The sequence below is a fragment of the Carcharhinus amblyrhynchos genome, chromosome 3 (assembly GCF_965287045.1).
Source record: "Carcharhinus amblyrhynchos chromosome 3, sCarAmb.v2.hapA, whole genome shotgun sequence".
NCBI classification, from domain to species: Eukaryota; Metazoa; Chordata; class Chondrichthyes; order Carcharhiniformes; family Carcharhinidae; genus Carcharhinus; species Carcharhinus amblyrhynchos.
In genome coordinates, this window is record NC_137326.1 from 127,728,963 (window position 1) to 127,750,841 (window position 21,879).

Sequence of the window (21,879 nt, forward strand, 5' to 3'; positions counted from 1 at the left end):
TAATGAATAACGTGATAACAAATCTAAATATAGCTTTGGGAGTAAATACTCTTGGACAATGCCACTCTTATGGCCTGATCCCAGAGTACTTCCTCAGTATCAGTCCAAAGATAGGCAGGTTAGGTTCATTGGCCATGCTAAAATTGCCCCTTCGTGTCCTGAGATGCGTAGGTTGGGGGATTAGTGGGTAACTCTGTGGGGATACGGGAGTGGGGTCTGGGTGGGATTGTGGCCGATGCAGACTCGATGGACCAGCTGGCCTCTCTTTGCAATGTAAAGTTTCTATGATTTCTATGAATATTTCCCACATTCTTGTTAGCTTGTTTGTATTGCTACGGAATGCACTGAAAGCTTGGATCAAAGAAAAAAAAAACAGATTAATAATTGCTTTAGCATTCTGCAGCTTCTCTGATTTATTCTGCTGGAGAGAGGAAAGGTTATAATCCCCACAAAGGGTTAACTTTAGTAGTCACATGCGCTTGAGTTGATGCCAAAGGTATGAGTAACGCTGGAGGAGAGCTCCACTTACTGAAGCTATAATTGGGGTGGGAAGATTTGCCTTTTGTCAGAATGCCAATGAAGTCACCTCCAATTGAACTAGATTTTGTTGCTTTCAATGTCTTCCAACAGCTCCATGAGAAAGCACATTGGAATTCCTCGAACCCATTCGTGTGTCGACAGTAACCCTAAAACTGCCCATTCTTTGTGTCTGAAGGCTTGACCGGTTTTCATAGATCATTGAACCCTACAGTGCAGAAAGAGGCCCTTCGGCCCATCAAGTCTGCACCAACCACAATCCCACCCAGGCCCTACCCCCCTATCCCTACATATTTTACCCACTAATCCCTCTAACCTAAGCAACCTAGGACACTAAGGGGCAACTTTAGCATGGCCAATTAACCTAACCTGCACATCTCTGGACTGTGGGAGGAAACCGGAGCACCCGGAGGAAACCCACGCAGACACAAGGAGAATGTGCAAACTCCACACAGACAGTGACCCGAGCCGGGAATCGAACCCAGCTCCCTGGAACTGTGAAGCAGCAGTGCTAACCACTGTGCTACCGTGCCGCCCACAGTGCAGAAGGAGGCCATTTGGCCCATTGAGTCTGCACTGGCAACAATCCCGCCCAGGCCTTATCCCCTTAACCCCCACCTATTTACTCCACTAATCCCCCTGACATTAAGGGGCAATGTAGCATAGCCAACCTACCTAACCTGCACACATTTGGATAGTGGGAGGAAATCAGAGCACCTGGAGGAAACCCACGCTTGAAGGGCTGAATGGCCTCCTTATGCTTCAGTAGTTCTCTACAAAGTGACTGACTGGTCTAATATTAACCACTTAAAGAAAGAATGAGGTTGCATTTGTATAGTGCCTTTCATGTCTTCAAGACAATCCCAATACACTTCACAGCCAATGAAGTAATTTTGAAATGTAACTACTATTGTAATATAGCCTCCATAAATAGCAATGGAGTAGGTGTAGCCTAAAGATTTGATTCTACAAAGGCGTAACTTACTGAATACTGTCCATTTTAAAAATATACTGCCTTAAAAAGGTGTGTATGAGATGTCAGTATGTGGGTTGTACAGTTTGCAGTTCAAGTGTACATTGAGACACTACCCCTTTCATAAGGACCATGGAGCAGCACAGTAGCACAGTGGTTAGCACCTGTTGCTTCACAGCTCCAGAGACCTGGGTTCGATTCCCGGCTCGGGTCACTGTCTGTGCAGAGTTTGCACATCCTCCTTTTGTCTGCATGGGTTTCCTCCAGGTGCTCTGGTTTCCTCTCACAGTCCAATGATGTGCAGGGTTAGGTGGTTTGGCCAAGCTAAATTGCCCCTTAGTGTTCTGGGATGCGTAGGTTAGAGGGGTTAGCAGGTAAATACGGGGATAGGGCCTGGGTGGGATTGTTGTCGGTGCAGACTCGATGGGCCGAATGGCCTCTTTCTGCACTGTAGGATTTCTGTGGACTATCAAAGCAAGGCACAAACTAGTTTATAATGCTGTTGTCCTCAAATGACTTTAGACAATGTTCAGAAAGATGCACCAAAGAAGGAGACTGTTCGGCCCATCACAATCTGTGCCAGCTCTTGCGAGTATTTCCTATAACCAAAGCTTCTGATATTTTTAATAGGTATTATGCAACATTGACGAACTCTTTGAAAGGGAAGAGCTATCTGCAGCCCCTGATCCTGGTTGGCCGGATTGCTTCAATACAGGAGTGTTTGTTTACCGCCCTTCCATTGAAACCTACAATGAACTGCTACAGTTTTCGACAGAGAAGGGCAGCTTTGATGGTATGTCACGTTTGTCTGAAAGTAAACTTTATGCATGATCTCTGGCGCCTATTGCTGCAAAGTCATTTGCACTGACGCATCTCACTGGCCAGCCCTCTGCATGCTTCTTAATTTTTTTATTTATGGGACATGGGCATCGCTGGCTGGCCCCCATTTATTGCCCATCCCTAGTTGGCCAAGGACAGTTGAGAGTCAACCACATTGCTGTGGCCCTGGAGTCACATGTAGCCCAGATCTGGTAAATACAGCAGATTTCCTTCGCTAAAGGACATTAGTGAACCAGATGGGTTTTTCTGACAATTGACAACAGTTTCACGGTTATCAATAGATCCTTAATCCCGGATTTCTTTTTCATTGAATTCAAATTCCACCATCTGTCATGGTGTGATTCGAACCCGGGTCCCCAGAACATTAGCTGAGTTTCTGGATTAATAATCCAGCGGTAATACTCCTCGGCCATCACCTCTCATTCAGACTATGCATTAATGCAAATTGTGTGCTATAATTCAGGTATGAGGTCACCCAAGTAGTATATAGCTGCATATTTCCATATATTTTTTAAATTGTTCTTGTGATACGACCATCTGAGCATCGCTAGCAAAACCAATATCTGTTGCCTATCCCAAGTTGCCCTCTAGAAGGTGATGCTGAGCTTCCATCTTGGACTGCTGTTGCCCATGTGCCAAGGGGAATGCCAGTGTGCTATTTCAGGATGGTGAGGAGTTAGCGGTGTGGAAGTTACAGGGTTTTGACTCGGCAATCATAATGGAACGATGGTATACATTTCAACTCATGATGGGGAACTTGGGGATGATGGAGTCTTCATGCACCCTCTTCTAGAACAGTGATGGGCAATCTACGCGAGTGAGTGGGCCACCTGAGTGTCCCTCTTCTATCTCAGTGGGCCGCAAGTTTGAAATCAGGCTTGCTCACTAGCCCTGACCTCGTGAATAATAATTAATACATGCCGAATATTTCAGAACGTGTTACAGAAAATGTTTACTCGTTTACATCTTAATAGAACTATCATAACTTTCAAAGGGTAAGAACAAAAGAAATATTGTCACTTTGGACACAGAGGGAGCGCACGGCTCTCACAGTCAATGTTGTGAGCAATCAACACCCACCTCACTTCACTTCACTTGCTTTACGTGTGTATCACTTCAGTTGTGACAGTCAGAATAAAGCTACGTGGGTGGAAATCAGCGGAGTATGGCAACCCTGTGCATGGGCAGCGGTCAACAAGATGTCTCGTAGGCTGCACTCAGAGCCCAGATAGGTCACATGTTCACTGTTCTAGGGGGTGACTGTTATAGGTTTGGGACAGCTTTAACATTGCACTATGTGTGGTATAACTACAGATGGTATGCAGCATTAAATCATTCATAGAATCTTACAGTGCAGAAGGAGGCCATTCAGCCCATCGAGTCTGCACCAACCACAATCCCACCCAGGCCCTATCCCCATAACCCCATATATTTACCCTAGTTAGTTCCTCTGACAGTAGGGGGCAATTTAGCATGGCCAATCCACCTAATCCGCACATCTTTGGATTGTGGGAGGAAACCGGAGCACCCAGAGGAAACCCACGCAAACACGGGGAGACTGTGCAAACTCCACATGGACATTGAGCCAAGCCGGGAATCGAACTGGGTCCCTGGTGCTGTGAGGCAGCGGGGCTAACCATTGTGCCACTGTGCCGCCCACAATTCTCAGGATGTCACGTAGTAGGGAGTTGTGCTTCACTTCCGATCAGTTTTGATGGTTAAAAGTCCACAATTCTGTGAGAAATTTACAGGGAAAAATATAAGCAGTCTTTGGATCACAGGTTGCAGAGTTCTTGTTGGTTATTGAAGGTCTGTTTTTATCGCAGTCTGTGAATGATGTATACTTGGCAGTATAACTCAGCTCTGTGCCCATTATCCAAGTATTCACTGGTGGATAGTTTAAACATCCTGATTCTAATTGGGAAGATGATAATAAATTCCACTTTATTGCACATTTGGACTTGTAAAGTGTAAACATTTCAGACAGTGATTGCAGTAGAAAGACAAACCTGAAGCGAATGCAAGTTAGACCCTAGTGGCAAAACACTATCGTGGTGGCACTTGCTCCAAGGTCTATTAATAACGGTTTTTGATAGAGTCTCACAGGGACAATTGGTTACATGATGGAAATGCTGGAGGCACCTCCGTAAACTGTGTGTTGGACTAACTATAAATAAAGTAATGAATAAGGTATTCCGTGCCCGAGGCTTATCACACTCCAACCGTAACTATATAAAGAAAGTTGACTAAACCCCTTCAGATTACAAAGAACGCCCTTCTCCAAATAAGGAATTGTGCAAATGGCAATTCAATGTGGTCAAAAACACAAGGGATCAATAAGAGATCTAATCTTAAAGGTTTGAGGAACATTCAACGGATGTAGTATCCATTTGTCTCCTCTCGATTTCCTTTGTCTCTCTTGTTGTCTCTCTCCCTCCCCCTCTTGCTGGGTTCATCTCACTTCTCTTAGTTTGGGGTGAAGGGAGAAGTGAGGGGGGGTCAGGATATCGAACTCAATTGTCTACATGATCAAAAAGAATGGCGGAGCAGGCTTGAAGGGCCAAATAATTTTTATGTTTCTGTGTCTGTATTTGTCTGTCGCTCTTCTATCGTCCTCGCTCTTACTCTTTGTCTGTCCTTTACGCTTTCCTCCCTTGCATACTTCCGAGATGTTGTGCAAATGCCAGTTATACTGGGTCGTTGCCTCTTCGCCATGTCATGTTGCCCGAGGATTTTCAGGGATTCATAAGCAGGCGGTCAAGAGCTATCATATCCAACTGCTTGACTTTCAGCTGAAGGATGGAAAAGTAACAGTTTCTGGAGGTTCCTGAAGGAGCCAGCATTAAACCTTGCACTTGGGCACCACAAATAAGAGCACCCAGAAAGGTCAAAGCAAGAGAGCCTACAAGAAGCATAGACTACCTTTCTCGAACAATCTCCCTACTTTCCTTCAAGTTTGAGGTATCTTGTTGTGGCTGGATGTGATTAGAAAGGCCTCTGGTGTTTTCCAGAAGAAGTTCCTCCCAAGAGGTGGGCCTGTGTGAGACAGGACTGGATTATGAGAATGAAGCAGCCCAGACTTACAGAGCCTAAGACCTGGGGAAAAACATTGCTATATCCAACTGCCTCTTGAATATATTCAATGTTTTGGTATCAGCCACTTCCTGTGGTAATGAATTCGACAGGCTCACCACTCTTTGGGTGAAGAAATGTCTCCTCATCTTCATCCTAAATGGTCTACCCCGAATCCTCAGACAGTGACCCCTGGTTCTGGACTCCCCCACCATCAGGAACATCCTCCCTGCATCTACCCTGTCCAGTCCTGTTAGAATTTTACAAGCCTCTATGAGATGCCCCCTCATTCATCTGAACTCCAGTGAAAACAATCCTAACCTGGTCAATCTCTCCTCATAGGTCTGTCCCGCCATCCCCGGATAACAGCGATTCAAGTTGCAGTTGTAAATGCGCCTAGTTTGGGGGCGTTTAAGAGATCCGTGGATAGGTTTATGGACGAAAAGGGATTGGTTTAGGTTAGTGGGTCATTGTTTTTTAACTGGTTGGCGCAACATCGTGGGCCGAAGGGCCTGTTCTGCGCTGTAGTGCTCTATGTTCTATGTTCTAAGTGGTTTCCTCAGCTATGCAATAGAAGAGCTACTATTTTTATTAAAGCAAATAATTTAAATTGCTGATTTTAATTGTTAGCACCACTAGTAACAATGCTTAACCTGACAGTAGGAGATGTTATAAGGAGAGGCTGAATAGACTGGCACATTTTTCTCTGGAGCATAGGAGGCTGAGGGGTGGTCTTATAGAAGTCTATAAAATAAATAATGAGGGGTATAGATAAGTTAGATAGTCAACATCTTTTCCCAAAGATAGGGGACTCTAAAACTAGAGGGCATAGGTTTAAGGTGAGAGGGGAGAGATACAAAAGGGTCCAGAGGGGCAATTTTTTTCACACAGAGGGTGGTGGGTTTTTGGAACAGGCTGCCAGAGGTAGTAGTAGAGGCGGGTACAATTTTGTCTTTTAAAAAACATTTAGACAAGTTACATGGGTAAGATCGGTGTAGAGGGATATGGGCCAAATACAGGCAATTGGGACTAACTTAGTGGTTAAAAAAATGGATCAGCATGGACAAGTTGGGCCGATGCTGTAAACCTCTGTGATTCTGTTACCTGATAGAGTACATTTAAACCACATTACAGTGTGAGAGTTGTTCCCAAGAATTGACACTCAAGCTCTCAGGTATTTTAAGCTTGACTACTGAAAAATAAATGTTTAGAATGAAAGTGGCGGGAACAAAACGGGATGGCCCTGGCAAAGGCAGAAAGGGATGGCAATGCAGGATTAAATTAACCTGCAGCCATTCCCTCTGATGCAGGCAGTATGCAGACTGTGCTGCCCGCTGCTCGCTATGTGGCACCCACTGCTAAACATGCTGCATATAGCTGGCAGCACTTAAAGCTAGCCTGCATTACTTGGAGGCAGACTGGATCTCGTATAGAGAGGAAGCAGCTGAGGATGTGTGTCAGCTCTGTATAGAAGAGTGACGTGTTATGTAACAACGCAGAGACTGTGCTCTGCTGCCGCACTGGGGGCCTTGGTGCTGGCAGGGGACAGGAGGTGAGTTGTTTTCTATCCAGGAGACCTTCCCAGTTTTACAGAGACAGTGGGATCATTACTGTTAATGCAAGTAGTGTTTCACTGAGAACCTGGGTAACATGGAGGAAGAGGTTTAGTCATCTCACATGAGTGATTGAGATCAGTGATTGCGACTCCAAATGCCACATCCTTACAAATGAGCCATCTGTCCATACAATATTACGTTTAACACCTTCACTCATTACCAACCGTCTGTTTTTTCCAAGATGGCACCGGAGCAAGGTGACTTCTTACAAGCTGTGCCCAGCATACCTTCTAATTCTATCTTTTACTCTCATTTTTTCTTCCTAAAACTTCATTCTAACTCTTTTAAACTTTCTAACAATGCTTTAATTTATTACACCGATCTTTCTCTACTCCCTATCTTTGACTGTAACTCTACATTCTGCAGTGTGTCATCTCTTTCTCGATGAACAGTATGCTTTGTCTGTATAGCGTGCAAGAAACAATACTTTTCATTGTATACTAATACATGTGACAATAATAAATCAAATGACTTAGACCTCACATTCCCAGCTTCTCCTGACTGTCACGCACTCAGCATTGCTGCAAGCCTCATGCTCACATTCATAGCTTGCAAATGTTGCCAGCTATTCATAGAATCACAGGGTTCCTCCAGCACAGAAGGAGGTCATTTCGGCCTATCGGGTCTGCATCTCACCTAGGCCCTATCCCATTTATCCCACTAATCCTCCTAACCTACACATACTGGGATGTTTTAGTAATAATGATGGGACAGCTAAGCATGGCCAATCCACGTAACCTGCACATCCTTGGGACTGTGGGAGGAGACTAGAGCACCTGGAAGAAACCCACGCTGAGATGGCGAGAACGTGCAAACTCTACACAGACAGTCACCCGAGACCAGAATTGAACCTTGGGGCCACGGGGCTGTGAGGCAGCGGTGCTAACCACTGTGCTGCCGCTTGCTAGCACGCTGTATAACCCAGAAGAACATTTTCAGGTTCGCTTAAACTTTATTGGATAAGCAAGCATTTCCAACCTACGGTCATTATTCTGGAGACGAAGCTCACTGCTCTAATGGAACACTGACACTCGGTCTGACACTTGCTGCCACCAGTTCAGATACTGACATTGCATGTAATCTAGAGGGGAGCTTAGATTCAGCATCTACACATGGTTAGACACTCAGAAGAAATGGACTGCAGCCAGGGCAGAGAGAATGTGTGGCACAGATGGCAGCTCACTCGAAGGTGAGGCCACAGAAGAGTCCTACTGCAGTGGATTCATGAAGACTTCAGTCGTGCACTGGAAATAAAAAGCAAGGTACACACACAAATGCTGAATTCACGAGCAGTTCTGCCAGAGAGCCTGTGCTCACTGTCCAGCTGTCCTGCACCCACTTTGCACAGGGCTTGGGAATCCCCCCTTTCTAGCAGAGAGGTGGTAGCCAACTCTGAGGACACTTGCAAATGCCAGCCATGATAATTGTCCCATGTATTTTTCCACTTTATGTGGCAACGTGGGCACAGTGGTTAGCACTGCTCCCTCACAGCGCCAGGGACCCGGGTTCGATTCCCAGCTTGAGCCACTGTCTGTGCAGAGTCTGCGCGTTCTCCCTGTGTCTACATGGGTTTCCTCTGGGTGCTCTGGTTTCCTCCCACGGTCCGAGAGACGTGCTGGTTAGGTGCATTGGCCATGCTAAATTCTTCCTCAGAGTACCCAAACAGGCATCGGAGTGTGGCAACTAGGGGATAACTTCAGTGCAGTGTTAATGTAAGCCTACTTGTGACACTATTAATAACTTTAAACTTCAGCACATGCTCAGAGTGGTTAGCACTGCTGTCTCACAGCGCCAGGGACACAGAGTCAGTTCTCAGTTTGGGTCACTGCCTGTGTGGAGTTTGCACATTCTCCCTGTGTCTGTGTGGGTTTTCTCCAGGTGCTCTGGTTTGCTCCCATAGTCCATAGATGTGCAGGTTGGTCATGCTAAGTTGACCTTAGTGTCAGAGGTTATGGGGAAAGGGGCCTGGTTGGGATTGTGGTCGGGGCAGACTTGATGGGCCAAATAGCCTCCTTCGGCACTGTAGAGATTTCTATGGTTTCTATGAACTGCAGGCAGCCATTATGGAATGAAATTTACTTGCACCTCCCCAGCACAGAGGGCAGCAGAGAGCGCAATACAGCGCAAGGTTGGGATCTTGCAGTCCACTGTTGTGTGGCGAATGTCACAAACATGTCAAAATGAACAAGCACCTTGTGCTGCAGTGGAAGCTCAGGCTGAAACCATGCAAACTCAGACAGCCTCCCACTGTGGCTGCTAAAAAGGGGTCGTCAGGCTGCAGATGAGCGCTGAGGTGCCATTCAGGGGAGCGACTGTGTCTCCCTGGAGCAAGAACCCACTCTCCTCTCTCAGGATGCCACCCCGCCAACATCCACCAGACTGCCTGTCAGCCAATCCAGCTGAAGCAGGCAGCTGCAGCAGGCGGTGAAGCCTGTTGGTCTTCAAAGCGAGAGGATTCTAGTACAGGAACCCCGGGATGTCTTGCTAAAGTCATGCAGGGCCTTGACGAGACCACACCAGGAATACTGCGTGCAGTTTTGGTTTTCTTGCCTGAGGAAGAATGTTCTTAGAATTATAGAATCATATAAGAGGCCCTTCAGCCCATTGAATCCACACCGACACATTAGAAACACCTGAACTCCCATCTAATCCCATCTGCCAGCACTTGGCCCATAGACCTGAATGTTGTGATGTGCCAACTGCTTTTTGTTATAGAGGGAGTACAGAGAAGGTTTACCAGGCTGATTCCTGTGATGACAGGACAGACGTATGAGGAGAGATTGAGTCGGTTAGGATTATATTCACTGATGTTCGGAATAATGAAAAGGATCTCATAGAAACCTATAAAATTCTTAACAGGGCTCGACAGGTTAGATACAGAAAGGCTATTCCCAATTGTGGGAGGAATCCGGAACCAGAGGTCACAGTTTGAGAATAGGGGGTAAACTACTTAGGACTGAGGTGAGGAGAAATTTCTTCACCCAGTGAGTGGTGAGCCTGTAGAATTCTCAAGCAGTTGATGCCAAAACATTTTTTCAAAAAGATTTTTTTTAAAAAAGCAGTAGACATAGCTCTAGGGCAGCATGGTGGCACAGCGGTTACCACTACTGTCTCATGGGTTTAGCTCTGGCCTTGGGTCATTGTGTGGAGTTTGCATGTTCTTCCTGTGTCTGTGGGTTTCCTCTGGGTTCTCTAGTTTCCTCCCACGGTCTAAAGACGTGCAGGTTAGGTTGATTGGGCATGCTAGGTTGTCCCGTAGTTGACCAAGGTGTATAGTTTAAGGGAATTAGTGGGGTAAATATGTGGGGTTGCAGGTATAGAGTCTGGGTATGATGCTCTGTCTGAGACTCAGTACAGAGTTAGTGGGCTGAATGCTGTCCTTCTGCACTGTATGGATTACATCATAGGCCTTGGGCCTAAAAGGATCAAAGGATATGTGGATGGTGAGAGAGGCGGTGGAGGCAAGAACAGGTTACTGAGTTGGATGATCAGCCTTGATCATAATGAATTGCAGAGCAGGCTTGAAGGACTGAATGGCCTACTCCTGCTCCTGTTTTCTGTGTTTCTATCCATTTTACGCTAATATCCAAAGTCAAAATTACCCCAACCACTTCATGATTTTTATCGGTTTAATAAGGGTGCTCCCCTCATTGTTAATTTTGGCATTATGGGTTTATTTCCATCTATATTACAAACTGTCAGTGAAATGCTCCTTCTTACCACATGACTAACGTGTCAGTTGTTGGATGAAAAGCTCTTGCTGTATTCACAATATGTATATAGCTGAGAAAAGAAACATGTTGCTGAAGCTTTCCACCCTGCACTCATCAGGACATATGCAAGAATGCCAAATTTCAAATGATCACAATTTATACTACAGGAAAAAAGGCTGCTGATTTGTTGGCAAATCACCTCTGATTGGCTGAGGTGGTGCCCAAGAGAAAGCAATGATGAACTACAGGCTCCTCATGCTTAGGAGTAATTAAAAAAAAAACCAGGCTTGAACATATTCTTTTTGTTTGCATTGAACAGGTCCCTGCGTATGAATAAATATCATTTCCAGTGAGTTTAAATGAGCCAAGTTGTAAGCGTAACTGATTGCCTTGAAATGGTTGTTTGTGGAGCTATTGACACACTCAGGATTGTAAGAATTCTCACAACACCAGATTTTGACTCACTTGAGGAAGGAGCAGCGCTCCGAAAGCTCATGATTCCAAGTAAGCCTGTTGGACTTTAACCTGGTGTTGTGAGACTTCTTACTGTGCCCACCCTGGTCCAATGCTGGCATCTCCACATCACACTGAGGATTGTTCAGAAAGTGCTGCCCAATCACCGAATCACATCCAACGGTATACGTTTTAGGTTTTGCAAGTGTGAGCTGGTGACTACAGTCTGTACTCTGCCTATTGCAACCAACTAAAGGAGCATGCTGTTTACATTAATCAGCCAATCACTGGAAGGTACAATTACAACATGCACAAAGAACATTAGACAATTAGTCAACTTGGGTAGGAAGTGAGTTCAGTTCTGAATGTACACAGTAATCGTCTGTCCTTCAGGATGTTGCCTGGTATGGAGGGGAGGTCCTATGAGGAGAGACTGAGGGATTTGGGGTTGTTTTCGCTAGAAAGAAGGCGGCTAAGAGGGGATCTTATTGAAACATATAAGATGATTAGAGGTTTAGATAGGGTGGATAGTGATAGCCTTTTTCCTCGGATGGAGAAAGCTAGCACGAGGGGGCATGGCTTTAAATTAAGAGGGGGTAGTTATAGGACGGATGTCAGGGGTAGGTTCTTTACCCAGAGGGTGGTGAGGGATTGGAATGCCCTGCCTGCTGCAGTTGTAAATGCACCTAGTTTGGGGGCGTTTAAGAGATCCGTGGATAGGTTTATGGATGAAAAGGGATTGGTTTAGGTTAGAGGGTCATTGTTTTTTAACTGGTCGGCGCAACATCGTGGGCCGAAGGGCCTGTTCTGCGCTGTAATGTTCTATGTTCCTTCGTAATATGCATATAGTGCTGCTATTTGCGCGAGTCGTGCCAAGCAGGCATTGCCATTGCTTTTCTTAAGTCAACAGAATGTACAAATCAGTTCAATGGCTGGAATTCACTGACCATTCACACCACATCACCACTGCCAGTGAGGATGGAGAATTTGGCACTCAGCCAAACCTTTGTTCATTGCAGTGGAGTGGCATCACCATACATTCTGGATGAAACAACTTTTACAGATGCACCATAGAAAGCATTCTTTCTGGTTGTATCATAGCTTGGTACGGCTCCTACTCTGCCCAAGACCGCAAGGAACAACAAAAGGCCATGAATGTAGCCCAATCCATCACGTAAATCAACCTCCCATCCATTGACTCTGTCCACACTTCCTGCTGCCTCACCAAAGTAGCCAGCATAATTAAGGACCCCATACACCCCTGACATTCTTCCACCTTCTTCTGTCACGAAAAAGATACAAAAGTCTGAGGTCACATACCAACTACCTCAAGAACAGCTTCTTCTCTGCTGCCATGAGACTTTTGAATGGACCTACCTCGCACTAAGTTGATCTTTCTCTACACCTTAGCTATGACTGTAACACTATATTTTGCATCCTGTCCTCTTCTCTGTCAATGGTATGTTTTGTCTGTATCGCGCACAAGAAACAATACTTTTCACTGTATATTAATACATATGACAATAATAAATCAAATCAAATCAAAACATAAAAGATTGAACACATTTGTTCTTAGGATTCGTACTGTGCAGAAGGAGGCCATTTAACCCATCGAGCCTGAACAGACAACAATCCCACCCGGGCTCTATCCCCGTAACCCCACATATTTACCCTAGCTGGTCCCCCTGACATTACAGGGCAATTTAGCGTGGCCAATCAACCTAACCCGCACATCTTTGGATGGAAGGAAGCACACACAGACACGGGGACAATGTGCAAATTCCACACAGACAGTCACCCGAGGCTGGAATTGAACCCAGACCCATGGCGCTGTGAGGCAGCAGTGCCACTGTGTCACCCTGTATTGAGAGAAAGCAAGATGCCGGAGTCAAAAGGTTACATCGTAGCTCCGTACTCCAGCAAGGGTAGGCTTTGCGGTTTTGATAGATTTGTGAAATGGTGGAGTCTGGCACGTAGTTACAATTCTCCGCTTCAATCTCAGTCGACAATAATCTTTTGTTTCTGCCTTGGGAATTTGGAATGTTGTTGTTAATTGGCACTTGCTGAAACGCCAGAAGCTGTGGACACCAGCATTTCGTAGAGAGGCGGCTTGAAAGAATTTGTTGGGGAAAACAAAACCCCTTAATTGGGATGGAGGAGCCAGAAGGTGCCACCTTCAACAATGTTCATCCGAAGGAGAAAGTCGCACTTTGGAATAGCACTGGAACCTGGCTCGCCAGATTGTGTTGCTTGCAGTTGCTTTTGAAAGATCAATAAGTCTGGGGCGCACTGAGGCATTCTAATTGGGGCTACTGATTATATTCACAACGTTTTGGCATCAACATTGATTGCTCACTCGGAACAATTCAAGTAATTGGATTAATTTGCTTGCTGTTGGACTGCCTTGTGGATTTGGTCATTTGTTTTCTGTGTTACACTGGGGGGGGGTGGGGGGGTTGCAGTGGCACAGCAGGCAGCGCAGTGGCACAGTGGACGGTGCGGTGGCACAGTGGGCAGCAGAGTGGCACAGTGGGCAGCACGGTGGCACAGTGGGCAGCGTGGTGACACAGTGGGTGATGCAGTGTCACAGTGGACAGTGCAGTGGCACAGTGGGCAGCAGAGTGGCACAGTGGGCGGTGCAGTGTCACAGTGGAGACCACGGTGGCACAATGGTTAGCACTGCTGCCTCACAGCGCCAGGGTCCTGGGTTCTATTCCCGGTCTTGGGTCGCTGTCTGTGTGGAGTCTGCACGTACTCACCGTGTCTGTCGGTTTCCTCCCACAGTCCGAAAGACGTGCTGGTTAGGTGCATTGCCCATGCTAAAATCTCCCTCAGTGGACCCAGACAGGTGCTGGAGTGTGGCGACTAGGGAATTTTCACAGTAATTGCATTGCAGTGTTAATGTAAGCCTACTTGCAATGAATAAATAAATTAAAACTACCTGACTCTCTGGTATAAAGATCCATCCTGAAATAAGTTCTATAAATAACAAAGAACAAAGAAACAAACAGCACAGGAACAGGCCCTTCAGCCCTCCAAGTCTGTGCTGATCATGATGCCCTAACTAAACTTAAAAAAAACCTTCTGCTCTTACTCGATCCTTATCACTCTATTCCCTCGCTATTCATGTATCCATCCAGATGCCTCTTAAATGTTGCTAATGTGCCTCTTTCCACCAGTTCTTCTGGCAGCATGTTCAAGCACGCACCACTCTCTGTGTGAAAAACTTCTCCCACACATCTCACTTAAACTTTCCCCCCTTACCTTGAACCTGTGCCCTCTTGTAATTGACACTTCCGTCCTGGGAAAAAGCCTCTGACTGTCCACCCTGTCTATGCCTCTCATAATTCTGTAGACCTCTATCAGTTCTCCCCTCAGCCTCCATCTTTCAATGAAAACAATCCAAATTTATTCAATCTCCCCTCACAGCCTCAAGACCAAGCAACATCCGGGTGAATCTTTTTTGCGCTCTCTCCAAAGCTTCCACGTGGTGACCAGGACTGCACACAATACTCCAAAGGTTTTATATAACTGCAATGTGATTTCCCAACTCTTGCTCCGGCTGATGAAGGCAAGCTTGCCATAAGCCTTCTTAGTCATCTTGGCCACCTGTGTTGCCACTTTTAGGGAACTGTGGACCTGCACGCCCAGATCCCTCTGCATGTTAATATTCCCAAGAGTTCTACCAGTTACAGTATAATTCATATTTTGAGAAGTCCATAATTGAGTGCAGTTCAATATTGTAAGTGCTCTGAATAACATAAGTGATTGTGCAGTTTAATTATGACCCAACTTACTTCAAGCAAGACGGAATAGGTTCACATTTGACTTGTCTCTTTGAGTATGAGGTTCCTTCTGAAAATGGTTTGTTTCACCTGGTGAATTTTACTATGATGCAACTCTGTTTTGCCTTTGGCAATGCCATAGACGCCAGTATCTCGCAGGTAATTACCTGTAAACTTTATGGTGTCTCTTATTAGTCTACATTTTTGGGTTTTATGCTGCTAAGCGGTGTTTCGAGACACACCAGGGGCCTGGATGTGGTGGTGGGAACCATTTCCGGCTCATTAAGTCAAGGTGCTAACAAAATGAGACCTACACTGTAACTCTCCCTATAACCAGCACAGCACTTGGAGCGACTGAGAAGTACCATAGAAAAGCTGCAGCACAGAAGGAGGCCATTTGGCCCATCTTGTCCATGCCAGCCTGAAGACATCCAGGTGCCCTTTCTAGTCCCACCCTCCTGCCCCTGGCCTATAGCCCTGTAGCTCACAGCACTTAAGGTGCAGATTCAGGTACTGAGTTTAAGGTCTCTGCCTCCACCATCAACTCGGGCAGTGAGTTGCAGACTCCCACCACCCTGGGTGTGAAAAAAGGTTCTTCCCCGTGTCCCTGCTATGCCTCCTACCACTTATCTCAAACCTATGCCTCTAGAATTCTCCACCAAGAGAAACAATTATCCTGTTCATTCTCTCTTCCCCTATAATGTTGTACACCTCAATCAAGTCATCCCTCAGCCTTGGTTCCAAGGAAAATTACCCCAACCTATCAAATCTCTTCCCATAGCAAAACCTCAGACTAAAGGGACGATTCTTCAGCCAGAGAGTGGTGAACCTGTAGAACTCTTTGTCACAGAAGGCTGTAGAGGCCAGGTCATTGAGTGTCTTTAAGACAGAGATAGATAGGTTCTTGATTAATAAGGGGATCAGGGTTTGTGGCGAAAAGGCAGGAGAATGGGGATGAGAAAAATATCAGCCGTGATTGAATGGCAGTGCAAACTCAATGGGCCGAGTGGCCTAATTCTGCCCCTGTGTCTTATGGTAGCTACACTCATCTAACTCTGGCAACAATCCTGCAAGGAAATGATGGTGCATTTAAACAGAATATACTTCCCCTGTAATCTGTTTTAACTGCTGAGTGACTTCCCTCTCTAATATACAATTTAAACAGAATGTGTTGAATTGTTGGCTCTAAGCCCATACCTAACTGCCTCTCAGAGGATGTCTCAACAAACTGCAAAACAAATTCCTTTAAACGTCTAAGTGCTTGCATTTTGATCAGAGTTCTCACATGCTGACTCTTTGTGAGTGAAACTGGGATTTACAGGATCCACAAACATTCGAATGTTAAAGAAAAGACGGATTTTACTGGTCGTTTTCCAGTGAAGATTGAAATAAAGAATCTGTATAAATTTAGGATTAAAAATGTTAAAAAGGGATATTTGATATTCAAAAACTAAACATACTGTGGATAAACAACAATGTATACAAAGATTGAGTTAGTGGTTACTGCAGGCCACGTTAGTAGCTCACATCTGATATTAGAAACCAACAGGAATTCTATCTTTTTTTTCAAACCCCTCCCCATGCCCTCACCCCTCCCTACCTCTGTAACCCCTTCCTGTTTCACAACAGGGCAGCATGGTGGCACAGTAGTTAGCACTGCTGCCTCACAGCAGAAGGTACCCAGATTCGATTCCCAGCTTAGGTCATTGTCTGTGTAGGATTTGCATGTTCTCAGGTGTCTAAGTGGATTTCCTCCGGGTGTTCCGGTTTCTTCCCACTATCCGAAAGACGTGCCGGTTCGATACAGTGGCCATGCTAAATTCTTTCTCAGTGTACCCGAACAGGCGCCAGAGTGTGGCGACTAGGAGATTTTCACAGTAACTTCATTGCCGTGTTGGTGACACTAATAAGTAAAACTCAATTCCGGCCTCAGGTAACCGTGTGAAGTTTGCACACGTCGACGTGGATTTCCTCCGGGTACTCTGGTTTCCTCCCACAGTCCGAAGATGTGCAGCTTGGGGAAATTAGCCATTGGATACGCACAAGGTTATGGGGATAGGGCGGAGGAGTGGGGCAGGGTAAGATGCTCTTTCAGAGACTTGGTGCAGACTCGATGCAGACTCTTTTCGCACTGTAGCGATTCTATGGTGCGGAAGTGTGGTGCCTGGAACTGGACACAACATCAAGCTGAAGGCAAAGCAATGTTTTTCATAAATGTTGACTATAACCTGCTTGTTTTAGTACTCACTGCTGTATTTATAAAGCCCCACGATTCCCATATGTCTTATTCATCACTTGGGGAAACTGAAAGGTCTGAAGGTGGATAAGTCATCTGGACCGGATGGAATACACCCCAGGGTTCTAAAAGAGATAGCTGAGGAAATTGTGGAGACATTGGTGGTGATCTTTCAGGAATCACTGGATGCAGGGAGGATCCCAGAGGACTGGCAAGTAGCTAATGTAACACCACTGTTTAAGAAGGGAGGGAAGCAGCAGACTGGAAATTATAGGCCGGTTAGCCTGAATTCAAGATTTTAGAATCCACTATTAAAGACGAAATCACAGAGTACTTGGAAGTGCATGATAAAATAGTTCTGAGTCAGCACGGCTTCATCAAGGAGAGGTCATGACTGACAAATCTGTTAGAGCTCTTTGAGGAGGTAACAAGGAAATTAGATAAACGAGAACCAGTGGACATGATTTATTTGGATTTTGACAAGGTGCTGCATGGGAGACTGTAAAATAAGTTAAGAGCCCGTGGTGTTAAGGGTAAACTCCTGGCATGGATCTGGACATGGACTGGCAGGAGGCAGAGAGTGGGGATATAGGGGTCTTTTCAACAATGGCAGCCAGTGACTAGTGGTGTGCCTCAGGTGTTGGTGCTGGGACCACAACTTTTCACAATATACATTAGCAATTTGGAAGAAGGAACTGAAGGTACTGTTGTTAAGTTTGCAGTTGATACAAAGATACGTAGAGGGACAGGTAGTATTGAAAAAGCAAGGGGGCTGCAGAAAGACTTGGACAAGTTTGGAGAGTGGGCAAAGAAGTGACAGAAGGAATAGAATGTGGAAAAATGTGAGGTTATGCACTTTGGAAGGAGTAATGGAGGCATAGACTATTTACTAAATGGGAAAATGCTATGGAAATCAGAAGCACAAAGAGATTTGAGAGTCCTTGTTCAAAATTCTCTTAAGGTTAATGTGCAGGTTCAGTCAGAAGTTAGGAAGGCAAATGCAATGTTAGCATTCATGTCGAGAGGGCTAGAATACAAGAGCAGGTGTGTTCTTCTGAGGTTGTATAAGGTTCTAGTCAGACCCCATTTGGAGTATTGTGAGCAGTTTTGGGCCCTGCATCTAAGGAAGGATGGACTGGCCTTGGAAAGGGTCCAGAGAAGGTTCACAAAAATGATCCCTGGAATGAAGAGCTTGTCATATGAGGAATGGTTGAGGACTCTGGATCTGTACTCGTTAGAATTTAGAAGGATGAGGGGGTGGATCTTATTGAAACTTACAGGATACCGCGAGGCCTGGATAGAGTGGACGTGGAGAGGCTGTTTTCACTCGTAGGAAAACCTAGAACCAGAGAGCACAACCTCATGCTAAAGGGATCATCCTTTAAAAGAGAAATGAGGAGGAATTTCTTCAGCCAGAGAGCAGTGAATCTGTGGAACTCTTTGCCGCAGAAGCCTGTGGAGATCAGGTCATTAAGTGTCTTCAAGGTAGAGATAGATAGGTTCTTGATTAATAAGGGGATCAGAGATTATGAGGAAAAACCAGGGGAGTGGGGATGAGAAGAATATCAACCATGATTGAATGGCAGAGCAGACTCAGTGGGCTGAGTGGCCGAATTCTGCTCTTATGTCTTATGGTCTTATGGTGTACACATGGTCATGTACCTGCAGCCCCCTCTGCTCCTGCGCCCTCTTTAGAAATGTACCCCTTATTTTACGTTGCCCCTCTCCTCATTCATTCTTTCAAAATGTGTCATAAGAACATAAGAACATAAGAAATAGGAGCAGGAGTAGGCCAACTAGCCCTTCGAGCCTGCCCCTGCCATTCAATAAGATCATGGCTGATCTGTCGTGGCTCAGTTCCACATTCCCGCCCTCTCCCCGTAACCCTTAATCCCCTCTCTCATCAAAAACCCATCAACCCGCGTCTTAAAAATATTTAGCGAGGCAGCCTCCACCACTTCAATGGGCAGAGAATTCCAGAGATTCACCACCCTTTGAGTGAAGAAGTTCCTCCTCAACTCTGTTCTAAACCGCCCCCCCTTTATCTTGAGGCTATGCCCCCTAGTCCTACTGTCCTTTCTGAGCGGGAAGAGTCTCTCCACCTCTATCCTATCCATCCCATTCATCATCTTATACGTCTCAATGAGATCTCCCCTCATTCTTCTAAACTCTAACAAGTACAAGCCTAATCTATTCAGCCTCTCCTCATAGCTCAACCCCCTCAACTCCGGCATCAGCCTAGTAAACCTCCTCTGCACTCCCTCCAAGGCCAAAATATCCTTGCGTTAGTACGGCGCCCAAAACTGCACACAGTACTCCAGCTGCGGCCTCACCAATGCCCTATACAGCCGCAGCAAGACCTCCCTACTTTTATATTCAATCCCCCTCGCGATGAAGGCCAGCATCCCATTCGCCTTCCTGACCACCTGCTGCACCTGCAAGCTGGGTTTTTGCAACTCATGCACAAGGACCCCGAGGTCCCTCTGCACCGTCGCCTGCTGCAGTTTTTCTCCACGTAAGTAATAATCCTTCCTACCATTATTCCTACCAAAGTGGACCACCTCGCACTTGCCAACATTAAATTCCATTTGCCATTTCCTGGCCCATTCGCCCAGCCTATCTAGATCCTTCTGTATACTCTCCCCACCCTCCGCACAATTTGCCTTTCCACCAATTTTGGTGTCATCAGCAAATTTCGACACCCTACACTCGGTTCCCTCCTCCAGATCATCTATATAAATGGTAAATAGCTGAGGCCCCAGCACCGACCCCTGGGGCACTCCACTAGTCACCATCCGCCAATCCGAATAGCACCCATTGACCCCCACTCTCTGCCTCCTATTTGACAACCAGTCCTCTATCCACGCTAACACCCTACCCCCAACTCCATGCCCCCTGACCTTCTGTAATAACCTCTTGTGAGGTACCTTGTCAAATGCCTTCTGAAAATCCAGAAAGACCACATCCACCGGCTCTCCTCTACCCACCGCCCTAGACACATCCTCATAAAGCTCCAGTAAATTTGTCAGACACGACTTCCCTGTAAGGAAACCGTGCTGCGTCTGCTCTATCAAGCAGTTCCCCTCAAGATGCCTCGCTATTTCCTCCTTGATGATGGATTCTAACATTTTACCTACAACAGACGTTAAACTAACAGGCCTATAATTCCCCGCCTTTTGCCTGGCACCCTTCTTAAACAACGGCGTAACATTAGCCGTTTTCCAATCTTCCGGCACTTCCCCGGAATCCAGCGACGTCTGGAAAATAACCACCAAGGCATCCACTATCACCTCCGCCATTTCTTTCAGAACCCTCGGATGCATTCCATCCGGTCCTGGGGACTTGTCCACAATCAGTCCCTCCAGTCTGTCGAGCACCACCTCTCTAGTAACAGTAATGTCATTAAGACCCTCCAGTCCTACCACCTTTCCATCGCTAACACCCAGCAAATTATTCACGTCCTCCTCCGTGAAGACAGAAACAAAAAAGTTATTCAAGACCTTAGCCATATCCCCATCCCCTACCACTAGGTCCCCTTTCTCATCCTCTAAAGGACCAACGTTCACCCTAGCCAGCCTCTTCCTTTTTATATATTTATAAAAACTCTTGCTATCCTTTTTTATATTAAGCGCTAGCCCAGCTTCATAGTTTCTCCTACCCTTCTTTATCGACTTCTTTGTCAATCTTTGTTGACATTTAAACCTCTCCCAATCCTCTTCTTGCCCACTACTCTTAGCTACTCTAAACGCCTCCGCTTTTAATTTAACACTTTGCTTCACCTCCTTCGTTATCCACGGCTTATTACCTCTCCTCCTACGGTCCTTGCATTCAATTTCATCTGCCACGTATCCACCCAGTCCACCAGTCTGTCTATATTCTCCTCATAGCTCGCAATACTTCTCATTGATTCCCTTTCAGCTGGAATGACATGCAGCTTCAGGCTGTTTCAGATCCTTTTTTTCTCTCTCCTTTGTCGAAAGTTTACTGGTGTGTTGCAGAATAATTTAAAATGTCATCTCAGGTTAATCCATGCTTTGTCCTTTCTGGCTTGAGGTCAGATGTACCTAATCGTTATTGTCAGATTTACGGAGCATGGAATTAAGAAAAAAGAACCAGAAGTATTGGCATGGTTGGATCAGGCTGATTAATCTTGGCACTTTAATTCACCGCCTCAACATAACTCTGGCATTGTCAGGCAGCCTCTGTTGCCGTAACTGCCTAACTTTCATTTTTACTGTTAAGGTTGAGGTGGCACAGCCGTTAGCACTGCTGCCCCACAGCGCCAGGGATTTGGGTTCAATTCCTGGCCTGGGTCACTGTCTGTGCAGAGGCTGCATGTTCTCCCTGTGTCTGCGTGGGTTTCCTCCAGGTGCTGCAGTTTCCTCCCACAGTCTGAAAGATGTGCTGGTTAGAACATAAGAACATAAGAAATAGGAGCAGGAGTAGGCCATCTAGCCCTTCGAGCCTGCCCCGCCATTCAATAAGATCATGGCTGATCTGTCGTGGCTCAGTTCCACTTTCCCACCCTCTCCCCATAACCCTTAATCCCCTCTCTTATCAAAAACCCATCAACCCGCGTCTTAAAAATATTTAGTGAGGCAGCCTCCACCACTTCAACGGGCAGAGAATTCCAGAGATTCACCACCCTTTGAGT

General features: G+C 46.0%; 1 protein-coding gene across 3 annotated transcripts in view; it reads left to right on the forward strand.

Annotated features, from left to right (window-relative positions):
* Positions 1-21,879, forward strand: part of gyg1a (glycogenin 1a) — a 90,378-nt gene that overhangs the window by 39,377 nt on the left and 29,122 nt on the right. For all 3 annotated transcript variants that reach the window (XM_080185975.1, XM_080185973.1, XM_080185974.1), the window contains exon 4: positions 2,141-2,303. In XM_080185975.1, the coding sequence (XP_080042101.1) occupies positions 2,141-2,303 (163 nt within the window). The remainder of the gene's footprint in view (positions 1-2,140; positions 2,304-21,879) is intronic.